The following is a 12,982-nucleotide window of genomic DNA, read 5'->3' on the forward strand; positions in this document are numbered from 1 at the left end:
TGAAGAAACTTCAGCTTTAAACTGTAGCTAGTCAGTTGTAGTACTTTTTTCACTTCAAGTGCATTTTTGTGTCACCAAGTATCAAACCTCTGAGTTTGCATGCTGAGGAAAAAATATTACTGTCAAAATTCTGTATACTTCTAGTTTGTTCTCTGGAAATGCAGGCATACAGCAGTAGTCCAAAAAACCCCCAAATCTGGAAATGTAAATAATCCTGAAGTGGAATTGAGATCTGTTAATTACATACAACTTTTTGCATAAGAGAAAAAAAATTCATCTGTTAATTTCTACTGATCTTCATCATCTAGTTGAGGCAGGGAGGGATTTTTATTTTTTTTTTAAATTTGTAGAGGGCAACCTCCACTTGCAGACAGGGTGTCCAGCACGGCCACTTTCTGATTCCTTCTGCTTAGCCTGGGTACGGTCAATGGAAGGAAGCCAAATTTACATGTTAAATTCTGGACTTTTGACAGGAGATGTCAAAGTGGCCATGAGGCAAAAAATGCAGGCAGTTTGGTCCCACTATGTACTTATGGAACTGAGAGGACTGAAAGGTGATATGAGGCAGAGTCATTATATCATAATTTGTCTTGTTAATACATGCAAAATATATGCACATTTTGATTACTGTAAATTCTTTAAGATTGTGCCTCCAGGCCTTTACAATATGCTGCCTAGGCTATCAGTCTTCACAGCAGTATTTAGAAATCCAAAGGGAAAATATATTGTTGTGTGGGAAAATAATATGTGTGTGTCCATGTGTGTGCGTGTGCATATGTGTCTACAGGCTGCCACAAACAGAATGTGATAATGTGACTTCCGTTGTTCTAATTATTTGCTTTATGAAGCAGGCAAGATTGTCTTTCAAACAAAACAAAACAAAACAAAACAAAACAAAACAAAACAAAACAAAACCAAACCAAACAAAAGAAAACACAACAAAACAAAATACCATCCTACTGATTTATACAGCTATATAGTACAATAGTAGTAAATTACTGCTTCTACGATTTTTAAGCATCCATTTTCTATCTGAGAATCCACAATGATCCAGATGCAAATAATTTTTTTTAGCATACACCGTTTTAAATAGTGCAGGTTTTAAAATTGAGATGTACGTGTAAAAGCACAGTGTGCTTTTCATATTGTGTATTTCATATTGATTAGGTGCTGCCTCAAGCTGATGTATGACATACTTTTGTATTTATATTCTGTGATGCTGTAATTAAATCTGAGAGGCTAGGTATATGGCATCAAAATATACATAAACTCAAAAAATTAGCATCAGCAGAATGGTCTGTCTTTTTTTTATGCATGCTGGGCCATCTAACTGTCAAATGGTGATGTGTCCATTCAGAAGTTATTTCCAAGGAGGTGTTTTCATTTAAACTGTTGTCGGATCTGCTGACTGATTTATGGCTTGGTTGACTGGTAAGGGATCTGTTCCGCTGGCAGGGCTATGGTGAGCTGTCACTTCTCCCTGTGAACCATGGCTGTTCCTCATCACTGACAAAATGAGAAATACGGACCCAGAGGTGCAGTTTTTTTCCTGAAGGTGCTAAAGAGCTGCACCAGCCTGTCTACTTTTAAAGTCCTCACCTATGTTCATAAAACTGATTCAATGTAGTTGGAATTACTGAAGATTTTAGATATGCTCAGAGGAAAGAAAGATAAATTTAAGGAAAGATAACCATCACCTAATATTTAGAAGTCACTATGGAACAAATAATGTCATCAAATATAGGGTAAGTTTATTTATTGTCTATCAATATACGTCTGTGAGTACAGATCATCTTTGACTACCTTGAAGCCTTTTTTTTCCAAGAGTTTCTTTAAAAATACGTATTTGGCTAGAGGCTCAGAAAAAGGATTGATACTACTTATTTACTCAACATACAATTTGCTATGCCTTTGAAAAAGGACGTGGAAAGGTGATTCTGGAGGAGAGAAGGAGTCTGGAAAGGTAAATAAATTAGAAGAAAGATGATGCTTGTTTCAAATACTTAAGAGTTACATAAATGACTGCGTATTTAGTAAAAAAATTATTCTGGAAACCTGGGCTTCAAGAGCAGTATCCATTCTAAATATATTCTAGCTTTACTCTGCTCATTCCAACGGGATTTGTTGTGCATGGTTTCTTCTGTAGGTGTTTCAAACTTTTCAATGGTCACTCATAATTGGACGATCGTGACGCCATTTAACACACTAACCAAAGAATACCACCAGAACCTTCCTAAACAAGCTACTGACTATTCTGTAGAATTACTTAATAAAAAGATGCTCTATGACACATTGCCACTCTCCTCCCTTAGCTGACTTCAGTTCTGTTCAGCTGTCACTGACAGAAGAAACCACTAAAACCTGTGCTCTTAGAAAAAATGTCCTCTCCTTTTAAAATTTTCTATCTAGTCCCATGTACAGAAATATCCTTTCTCAAGTATGGTACCCTTGAGGTCTGACTTACATAACGTGCAAGGTTGTAATCTGCACATACTTTGGGAGAATATTCAAGCTGATGAGGTTGTTTGCAGACTCAATCTCCTTACCTGATCCATATATTTAAAGGATAAGGGATTTCAATTCATTGCAGCTGCTGTGCTGAAACATTTTTAATCCTGAGCACATTGGTAAAGGTATTTCCTTTCTGCCACTATACCTTTCAGTGTTTCTGTCCTGCTCTTCTAATGGATTTTTATAATTCAAGGCTCTTGAAATTAACATGATAAGGGTCAGGGGAAAGTAGCACTACTCATTTTTTATATTTCTGCTGAGGAAGATGGCTACAACATACCACACAATACAGAATGAGGAACTGTTTCAACAAGGCAGGATCCAGCACACAGGTAACAGCTATTTTACAGGCTTGGAAGTAAATTAACAACACAGAAAGTAGCTTTAATAACAGTTGCAGGTATGGAAAAATACAAATAACAGCATAAATCCACACAGTATGTAAGAGCCTACAATTATGGCAGCAGACACACTATTACTCAAGCATCTAAAACCACAGAGAAAGCAAGCCAAATAACTTGCTAATTGTGCTTAGTATGCAAAAAGTTCATATTTGGAGCACACAAACAGGACACTCTGTACTGGCAGGAAGGAGAAGGCTCTGACTGAAAGCTCATGCAAAACTGAGACTGTATCTAGCTACAAAAAAGCAATGGCATTATTTTCAACCTACCGTCTGTTGGGCTCTTACCTTTTTGACATCCCTGACTAGATGATGCAGAGTATTGGATGGTCCATGTCTCTGCAAAGGACAAATGAAGAAGAAAAAAATAGTTTGCACAAAATGTAAATGTTAGGATAACTTTCTCACCTTAGTAGTTTAGAAATCAGGCAGCTGAGAGAACTTAAATTGTGCAGTGCTATCAATTAAAAAACCACAAAACAATTACAAGAGCATTATTTCACCTGAATCCTCTTTTGTAGAAAACTCTTCCATAAGAAAACCCTAAGAACTACTGTATTGGATGAAAACTGAAGTCCTGTGTACCAGGTTAGGCTTGGAAAAGCCAGGAGCACAGCACAACATGCACTACCTCTGGGAAAGAACGGACAGAAAACCAGCTGCTTTAGTCTCAGCACTTCCTGCACGCTTCCATCACTGACGGCTCAGAGAGACTGAGCCTGGCATTGAGCCTGTCTCATCTGAAAGCCACTGTCCATGAATGCACATGTATGTGAATGCAGCATGCACAGTGTGTGAATTTGTCCAATCTTCTTTTGACTCCAGCTGGCATTGCAAAAATATTCTGAAGAGGAACACCGCAATTTCAATTTTATTATTATTATTGTTGTTGTTGTTGTTTTTATATCTTAATTTATTTTCTGCTTTGTTTTTGACTGTTGCTGATATTTTAAGAGACTTTTATGAGAGGTCTTCTTGGTCGTAGCTGATGATGGATGATATCATTGCACATGTGTAGAGTCGATGTTTCCATACATGCATTGCTCTGCACTTCTCAACAGTTATTTTTACATAAACCCATCTCTGAGCATGATGAGACTTACCTGTGATTCTTCATATGCTGCTTCAGATTTTCCTACCCTGAGTGATTCTAAATCATCTGTGAACATTATTGTCTCTTCTGTAGGTACCATTTTTCAGATCTTATATAAGCAAGCTGAACAGCTGTGGTCCCAGGACAGGGTCTTCTTCAATGACCCTGGTCATAATGTCCTTTTGTGGTGAAAACAGACCATGTATTCCTTCTCTCTGTTTTCTAACATTCAAGTAGTTTTTAAACCAAAAGTGTCCCTGATCTTCTATGCCATGGCTATACTTCTTTAGTAGCCTTTGAAGCTTTAAAATATTGTCAAACAGTTTTGCAAGAAAAAAAGGGGACCAAGTGCAACATCCTTATTCTCCTGCATGTTGATTGCAGAAATGGTAATGGATTTCTAAGGCTTAAAATTTTCCTACAGAAGCTGGGTAAACTCTTTGTTGACATAAAATTGATTCCCTTGTCTGTGAATTCTATAATTTGTCCTATTTTTACAAATTTGCCATGGCAGAGGTAAGATTCAATGGTCTGTAGCTTCACAGGTCACTCCTAGGTCTCATGCTGAAATATGGTATTTTTTAACTGGCCTTGTGATTTTTCTGGTGCTAAGGCTACTATGGATGCATTTGATCATATATTATAATTGGTAGTTTAGGCATTTCACAGCCCGGATCTTTCAGAATTTGTGCATGAAAAAATTTATGCTGATTTCTATAGCAATTACTTAATTCAATTTTGTAGCTCTAGAACTGAAGACTTCCCTCAAACTTATTCCCTGTAAAAGCTGGCTTTAGTACAAGAACTCTACACTGCTTATCCCTGTTGCAAGAAAGCTCACAGGCATTCTGTTCTTAATACCTGGGTGCTAGTCCATAGGCAAAGTGTAAGCTGATCAAAGATCAGATGGGAATTTGTCTCTAGGGTGACATGGATACCTGTTTCTCTACATTTTGCCCAAATCTAATGAATTCTTTTCATGTTTGATATTTTTGCAAGACTGACTTCTGGTCACCATCAGTGTGCAACACCTCTGGATAACAGCCCAGTGTGGCAGCTTATGACGGCAAGGGCTTTGAACAACCTGGCAGAAGAAAAACTTTTTGAAAAGAGATACGCTCATATCACAGACTTTCTCCCACACACAAAACTGGGAATTCTAAGAACTAGACAGTGCTTTAAGACTTTTTTCATAACACATAGGAAGTTTGAACTTTCTGAACTACTACCTAAGTTGGGTGAATGCTGGAATGTGTTTTGCATTTGAGAATTCAGAAGCAAACTGAACTTGTGCAGTTCTCTATTCATTTTAATGGCAAGGATTAAAAACCTGCAAACAGGTTTTTAAAAGTCGAAGGTATAATTTTTGGAACACTCAGTGAGGGCATGGGAAAATCCTTCACTATAACAGAGATTGATTAAGAGTTGGATGATTTTTCTGAAACCATATTGTCAGGAGTCATATAACACCATTGTATGGTCCTAACTTGCCAGTTAGTGTCTTCCAGCCAATGCCACCTGCCTAAATCTTAGGCTTGTCATTGGAATTACAATGACAAGCAATTAGCTGGTACTGTGTGGGGCTTAGTTCATGTCTTACAAAATCCATACAGCAGATTATGTGGGCAAGACACAACATGTTACATTATATGAGAGACAAGCAAGAGAGACAATATGGACTACTGAAAAATTTCTGCAGCAGGTGTTGACTGCCTTGTGCATCATCATCATGTCATTACAATACAAGTGGGAGCTAGAACAGTGAATATAGAGACAGAAAATTTGCCTTAGGTTGGCCCTACCGTATTGTACAGTTCCTCTAGCCGGGAGATGGTGAGAAAACGATGCATGCTTACTCCATTTTCTATGAGTAATTTCACAAAATCCACTCTGTCCAACACCAGTGCATCCAGCATTGCTTGCTCAAGGGAGCCCACCTGCAAAGCAAGTGATTAATTGAAGCTGTTCCTGGGCGTGGCAGGCTGCATCCAGCTGGTTCAGTCACTCTAGCACAAGCAGGGAATCCTGACAAAATTCTGAGGGCTGCTCTTCTATGCTTGAAATGGGAAAATCACGGTTTTAATCTGTAACAGCTTTTTCTGACTCAGGGCTGCATTTCAAAAATTAATATCAGAGTGCTAGTTAACATACTCTAGGAAAAACAGATTAGGACAAAGGAACTGGAACCCAGAAAACTGGTGACCACATCTCCACCCTATTCACCATGTCATTATTATTGCTATTTCTTTTCCTGTCAAATATTTTATTTGTATTGGATTTATTTGTTATGGGCACACAAAATCACTTTAGTTCTGTTTTTTCTAGAGTTTTCTTTTGTTTGTGGTGTGGAAACTCAGGGAAATTTGAACACCCAGGAAACAGAAATAGCTTCACAATTTGCATTCCTTTGAAGGCCCAAATGCAAGAGGTCTACTCACACAAAACCCCTCCTTCTTATCTCTTGTAGGTCAGGTGGAGTTAGAATGATGAGAAATTACCTCATCCTTCCAGCTTTTAGCTTGCAAAATTATTTCAGTTTGCAGAATTTATGCAAATTTTTGCTATGATGTGGTGATGAAGAGATAACAGTAAGGCCAGTTTAGTGCCATTAAAATCTCTCTTACGTTTTGACATACATGTCAAAATGATACGATGCACAATATCATAGACAAAATAAATAGTCCTGTTCACTCCATAACTGCAAAGGCAAGGATTTTTGTACTAGCTTTTATGGGCAGCAAGCTGCAGAAAGCTACATTTAAAGCAAGGATACTTAAACAGAAGCTCTTCCCATTGTTATAATTTTTCCATGGGGAATTGTAAATGCTCATGTAATGACAGCATGTGAAATTTTAATGACAGTGATGAAACAAGTGTCACAGTAATGACTATTGTGGTCCCATTGAAACTTCTGAGACAAGATAAGTTGGGCTTTGAGGAGATAAAGGTAAAGATCAAGGCTTTCTCGTTTTTTTTTTTCTGGGTGACTTCTGTCCCTGTAAAAGCTGCAGCACAATCTGGGAGTTGACTCCTCCTCCTCTGCCTGACACAGTGTTCAATAGCCCCTCCATTTACAGCCCTACCACTCCTGAAGAGAATTTATGCCCCTGGTGCTCCCTGGGAATGGTGTTAGCTGGGGAGCAACTGGAGCACAGAATAGGACAGATATAGAGCAGGCAGATAGATGCAGAACAGCAGTGGGCACAAACTTAACACCACCTGAGGTCTGGAGCCACAGCCCATCTGCAGCGACACTGCTGATCAGCTCCTGCAGTCTACCTGACTTCCAACATCTGTGTGGCATATTTTTATGCCAAATCATAACCTTAAATTCAGTATTTGCATACAAAAGCATGCTGCTTGAAGAGAAAAAAGATGCTTTGACTTTCCTTGAATTTATAGCGTAGCACTAAAACACGGCTGTACACTTGTTTTTCTCAGATTGCAGAATCATGCTTGGTGGTATAAATCTGGTACTTCCCGTTTTTTTCAGAGGTATGGTTTCCTACTCTTAAGGCATCGCTAGATGTCACCATTTCCTTGGACAACAGAACACATTACCATCTCTGCAACTGTGCCTGCCTTCAGCAGCTGTGATTGGGAACCATGTGTTTGGCAGGACCCAGTGTGTTTTAAGCCACACTAAAGCCACCATTGCCAACAGAATGGATTTAATACTCTGGAGGGTTCAAAGCGTTTTCAACAGAAGATGCTGTGTGTGTATATATATATATATACTGTACCGGCCACTGTTGCCCATAAATAAAGATCTGACTGCGGGCGATGTCTACTCTGTTCCAGGCTAGTGCTAGGCTCAGCTGGTCGGGAGCAGATGCGTTAGCTCCTGTGTATACAGACAGGGGTGCAGGGAGAAAAAAGAAATAAGACATTACGCTCATAATTCCATGGTAATTCCTCTTCTTGAAAAGTCTTACAGATGTCCATGTCATTTCTGCAGCTGATCTCATACTAAAACAAAACCAAACTGTCCATTGCACCTGTAAAAAAAATTGGTTCTCAAATCTGGATGTGTGGTTCTCAGATTGTCTTCTAAACATTAATTATTTCCTTATATTCCCCTTCAATATACAGCAGATACTGGTGATATCAGAAGAGGGAATTCGTGGTGGACTAAACTGGTTTCCCTCCTATTGGATAGGAAGCAGGAGAACAAGCCAAGATACAGATGGAGCTGCAGGAATACACACACCCCCACACATATCACTGAGAGCGCACACACACACACACACACACACGTGCCTCTAGCAATTACAAGTAGATTCAACTCATACAGACACCCCTCATTTCAGTAGTTGTGCTTTTTTTGGCATCTTATGCATTTCCGCTTGGTAAGAAGCATAGAATTTCTCCCCCGTTTGTACTGAGGGGTCTTGGTAGGACAAATTTCCCTTCACGTATGAAATATCCAAGTAAGAAAGCATTCTATAAAGCTGGTGTCAAGGTATAATACATCCAAACTAAATCAGAAACTATGTGGATGATAAGATGGATTTGGAGCTGTTTGTTTTTGGAAGAGAGGGTATGTTTTTCCCTGCAGTTTTAATGGACACTGTGGGACATTCCTGTCCTGCTGTGCTTTTTTAATATTTCACAGTTCTCAGCTGATTTGCAATAATAAAACAGCATTTGTGCTTCAGTGTCACAGGGAGAGCTGGCCTGAATGAACTAATCCACTAAATAAATAAAGGGCCCTTTGACTTTTAACTACATATCTGCTTGCAGTGGTTAGGTGATTGTATAAAGGCTTATTTTTTAAAGAACTCATACCTCTACTGTTACTGTGTCTTTATTAATTCTTATACTGATATAATGGAGTGAGCATAAGTAACAGCTTTTCATTACTTCAAAGCATTTCTGTCCCCATTTCTGTACTATTCAAACCCACGCTCTCCAGTTGAAAGTGGACTTTGAAATTGGAGGCAAGGAAAACATAAAGCTGGCTGTTGAAATTCTCTATGAAGACCTTAATGAAAACCTTCATGAAGCCTAGCCTGTAGTTTAATTTCATAACTCTCAACTTTGAAGTCAGTTCACTGCTGACATTGCCAAATACTTGTCGATACCTACAGGGATTGTTTGGGAGATAGTGGATTGTGAATCATCCAAATCACATTCATACAAAAATGAGCTCAGATAAAAAGGTGAACAATGCAGGAACAAAACAGAATTGAAACAAATAAAGGAGGAAGAAAAAAGTGAAAATATTTCTGTGACTTCTGTGGCTAAGAAGTACCAGGAATGCCCCTTTGCATAAGACACAACTTCTCATTGCTATGTGCTACAACACAGACAAAAGCTCTCACAAGAGACCTCAGGGGGAATGCCAACATCTGAAACTTCTGGAGTTTCTTACACAAGCAACACACAGCATTCAAGAACAGAAAATATTTACCTTTGGAAAAGGCAAAAATGTTGCTACATTTCAACATCCCAGGATTTATTTATAAAAACAGAAAACAAAATTACCTGCAGAGAATATGATAATGTAAGTTTAACACAGAGAGCAAATAATGTTCTTCCCCCTTCTGATGCAAACAAGAGATCCTCTCATCAGATCTCCCCCAACCATGTGCCTACAGGAGAAGTGAGAGCTTTACCAGGTGCTCAGGTAAGGTTTTTGGTGAGCCATGGAGGAGGCACATGGATGAACTCTAAAACTGGGGGGCAGTGACAGTGATCCCACAGCCTGACAACATTTTGCACATGTGATGAGGGAGCTCCAGTTGCTGATTTTCCTCCCACAGCCTACAGTCTGGGTAGCCAGGGGTGCCGTCTAGTTAGAAACCATTTGGATCAAGAGTGGATCAGATGGACTTGGGGAGGGAAGTGGGCTACTTACACTGCCCCCACTTCAGACAGAGGTCAAGCTAAATCACTGAGGCTCCAGATGAGTAACTTCTGAGCCCTAGCAGGGAGTGTTCTCCAGTTTGTGTCAACTGACCCTAGCAATCCTGGGCCTTTTCACGCTTTAGGAAAGATTCAGCTGGCAGATGAACAGAGGGTCTTCTGGTGCATTTGATCACAGGAAAGAGCAGCTGGCATAGGGCCTGCTCATCTGTTCATCAAAATTGTTTTGTTTGAGCATGCTCATTGCTGCAAATACTGAGCAGAGGGGAAAGCAAGCCATGGTCCAGCCTGTGTCCTTCCCATCTCCCTTCACTGTGCTTAAGGCTGCCAGCAGTGGCCAAGCTTTCCTGTGGGTGCATGTGCAGTCCCAGAGCTGATGCTCTTCTCAGTGCTTGTTGCCATGATGTTTGATTTCATTGTCTCACAGAGCACTGCAGATATCTGGCAGTCAAAGGGCATGTGTGGTTTCTCAAGGGGATGCTGTACTCCACGTCTGAACCAGTCTATCAGCTAGGGTGTAGACTGGGAAGTACAGGTGTGCATGCTGGGCCTCTGGTGCATTTGGTGGGATGGGTGCTTCCAGAGTAAAGTTTCTTGCTGGAAAGCCCTTGCTTCCTTCTCCTCTTTCCTGTCTTCCTTGAGGTGTTTTCAGGTGAATGTGGATAACACTGATGTTACTTAGGAGGAGAAGGAAAATCAAAGCTATAAATGTTTGTACAGAGCAGCATACGGGCTGTGGATGCCTTTTACTTGATTTTATTCTAGGATAGAACTGATGGCCTTTGTCTCACATGAAAAAGGAAGTATTCGGTAGGTGGAATTTTACCCAGTATTAAGAAGTATGAATGTTTCCACTCATATATAGAAAAATTCCCAGAAAAAACAGGAGATGGCCTTCTTAAGACACTGTCTCCTTTCAATCATTTCCTTGACTGCATTCAGTGCCATAGAACATGGATTTGAGTCAGTAGGAAGAATCCAAAAAGTGATCTTTCTGGGGATGCATCTCACTCATGAGCACCACTTTAATGCACCCAAATCAAAGCCAAAGATATTTGGGAAATAAAGAAATAAGGTACAGTAAATAACCTATTGTACTGCATTATTTTAATTACCATATCATACTTATTGCGTTAAATAATGTTTTAAGTAATATGACCAATGTCTCTATAATATTTACTCTAGTAAATTCTAGTGTCTGGCTGATTGTAGGATATGTTCCTCAAAAGAATGTTTTAAGTCTATGACAGCATCTGTACTGTGACCCCTCCTTTCATCTGCTCCTAGAAGAAAAGTTGCTTTTGGGATGCAATTCATTGTTTTGGCAGTACTTGGTATAGATATCTCTGGATATAGATAGACTGCTGGGACAGCAGTTAGTTCATGCAGATGTTAATTTTCTGTTCTTAGGCTGCCACCTAGGACTGCTTGGGTATCTTGCATAGACTCTTCTGGTAAAAAGTCACATTCTCTACTCAATATCTTGGACCAAAAATGCAATACTCCTTGGTGATAAAGCCTGGGACCATAAACTCAACACTGTATCTTTGGTGAGCCTGGGTACACATCAGACAGTGAGTGTTGTGCACTTGCAGGATTACTGAAGAGCTTTTATATACTTATTACTACAGGCTTTTATATACCAGCTAAAGCTTACTGTGACCAACGTAAACCCCTGAAGGACTCTTCTGGAATAGCCCATGATCTTGGTGCTCAGGAATCTGGAAAGCTGAAATGACACAAAACTGATCTACCTAGACAGAAATTGTTGTGGGACACTCATTTCCAAAGTGCACCCAAGCATGTCAGTGTCCTCTCTGAATCATCATCTAAAGAAAAGAAATAGATTAGGAAAATAGCAATCCTAATTAACTTTTTGCTCTGTGTCTCAGCAGGTCTGATGCTGTCTTCTGTTTCAGCAGCTCTTTGGTGCAAAGGCTGTGTTTCCACAGCATTTGCTACGAATCATCTTGGCATTTAAGAAGCCAATTGATAATATAAAAGCAGACAGCAAAAACAGCTATAGGTGCGCTAACCACGTATCTGACCTAACTCTGAAACCTTTTTGTGCCTGTGATTTCATGGCTGGCAGACTATCCCAGACCATCTGATACTACATGATGGCTGTTCAGTGAGCATGAATCATGATTTACTCACAGGCTGGAAAGTATGCAGAGACATCACCTCTGCTTTAGCCTCATCTCAGAGGGTTACATGGCAGTAATATCACTACATGCTCATACCACAGAGCACCTCTTTCCCAGTGCTGACAATAGCACTGGCGAGGCTTCTGGAGCACCATCTGAGCCACGGCTGGTGCTAGTCTGCTCCAGACATTGCAACAGCTTCGTGAACTAGGATCTTTGATGCCACTTCAAAACAAGTATTTTTTTAGAACATCTCCATATGCCGTCTTTAACTTCCCTGTCATATGCCTTCTGCTTTGCTAGCAGCTGCAAAAGGACAAAATCCATTACAATGTGAGTTCCAACTGTTCAAGTTAAGAGAGCACAAACAGTTAAACTGCATTGATAAACTTGCCTGCTAAAACTCATGCCTTTGGAAACTTACTTCCCACATTTGTGTCTCTCAACATTAAAAAAAAAAAAAAAAAGCATTTGCAAACCATATGCTGTTGTGACATCCATGAAATGTAAATTGATAACGAGTTTGGATGCCATTCTGTAGTTTATTGAAGACCACTTCCAAGAAAGACAGATCTTGCTGACAAGATTAAACAAGTGAAAACAAACAAGGAAATAATATGCGGTGCTGAGTTTGGGGTGTGTGGAATATGCTGCCCAGGAAAGCTCCTGAATTGGCAGTGTGTCTGGTGTGGGTTTAAAAAGAGATTAGTTCATCACAACTTTTACACAGCAAATAGGAAATGACACTTTGTGTTTCCAAACCCTTGTCCCCCTCCACCGTGACCAAATCACTCACACCAGGGTGGGATGGGTCATTAGCTGATATGTTCCTCTTGCACTATCAAGAGCAGCAAATTCCTCATCAGGAAGACTGAGAAAAAGTTACTGGTAATCACTCACCAGTTTCATACATTGTGCTGCCCCTTTTTTCACACAGTACTGAAGAGTAGGAAGACTAAA

At 39.8% G+C, this 12,982-nt stretch overlaps 1 protein-coding gene across 4 annotated transcripts in view; it reads right to left on the minus strand.

The window, feature by feature from the left end:
- TRPM3 (transient receptor potential cation channel subfamily M member 3) overlaps positions 1-12,982 on the minus strand; it is a 272,291-nt gene that overhangs the window by 57,956 nt on the left and 201,353 nt on the right. For all 4 annotated transcript variants that reach the window (XM_048290665.1, XM_048290663.1, XM_048290664.1 and 1 more), the window contains exons 10-12: positions 7,751-7,851; positions 5,810-5,944; positions 3,203-3,253 (exon numbers count right to left, since the gene is read on the minus strand). In XM_048290665.1, coding sequence (XP_048146622.1) covers positions 3,203-3,253; positions 5,810-5,944; positions 7,751-7,851 — 287 coding nt within the window. The remainder of the gene's footprint in view (positions 1-3,202; positions 3,254-5,809; positions 5,945-7,750; positions 7,852-12,982) is intronic.

The sequence above is a fragment of the Corvus hawaiiensis genome, chromosome Z, assembly GCF_020740725.1.
Source record: "Corvus hawaiiensis isolate bCorHaw1 chromosome Z, bCorHaw1.pri.cur, whole genome shotgun sequence".
NCBI lineage: Eukaryota > Metazoa > Chordata > Aves > Passeriformes > Corvidae > Corvus > Corvus hawaiiensis.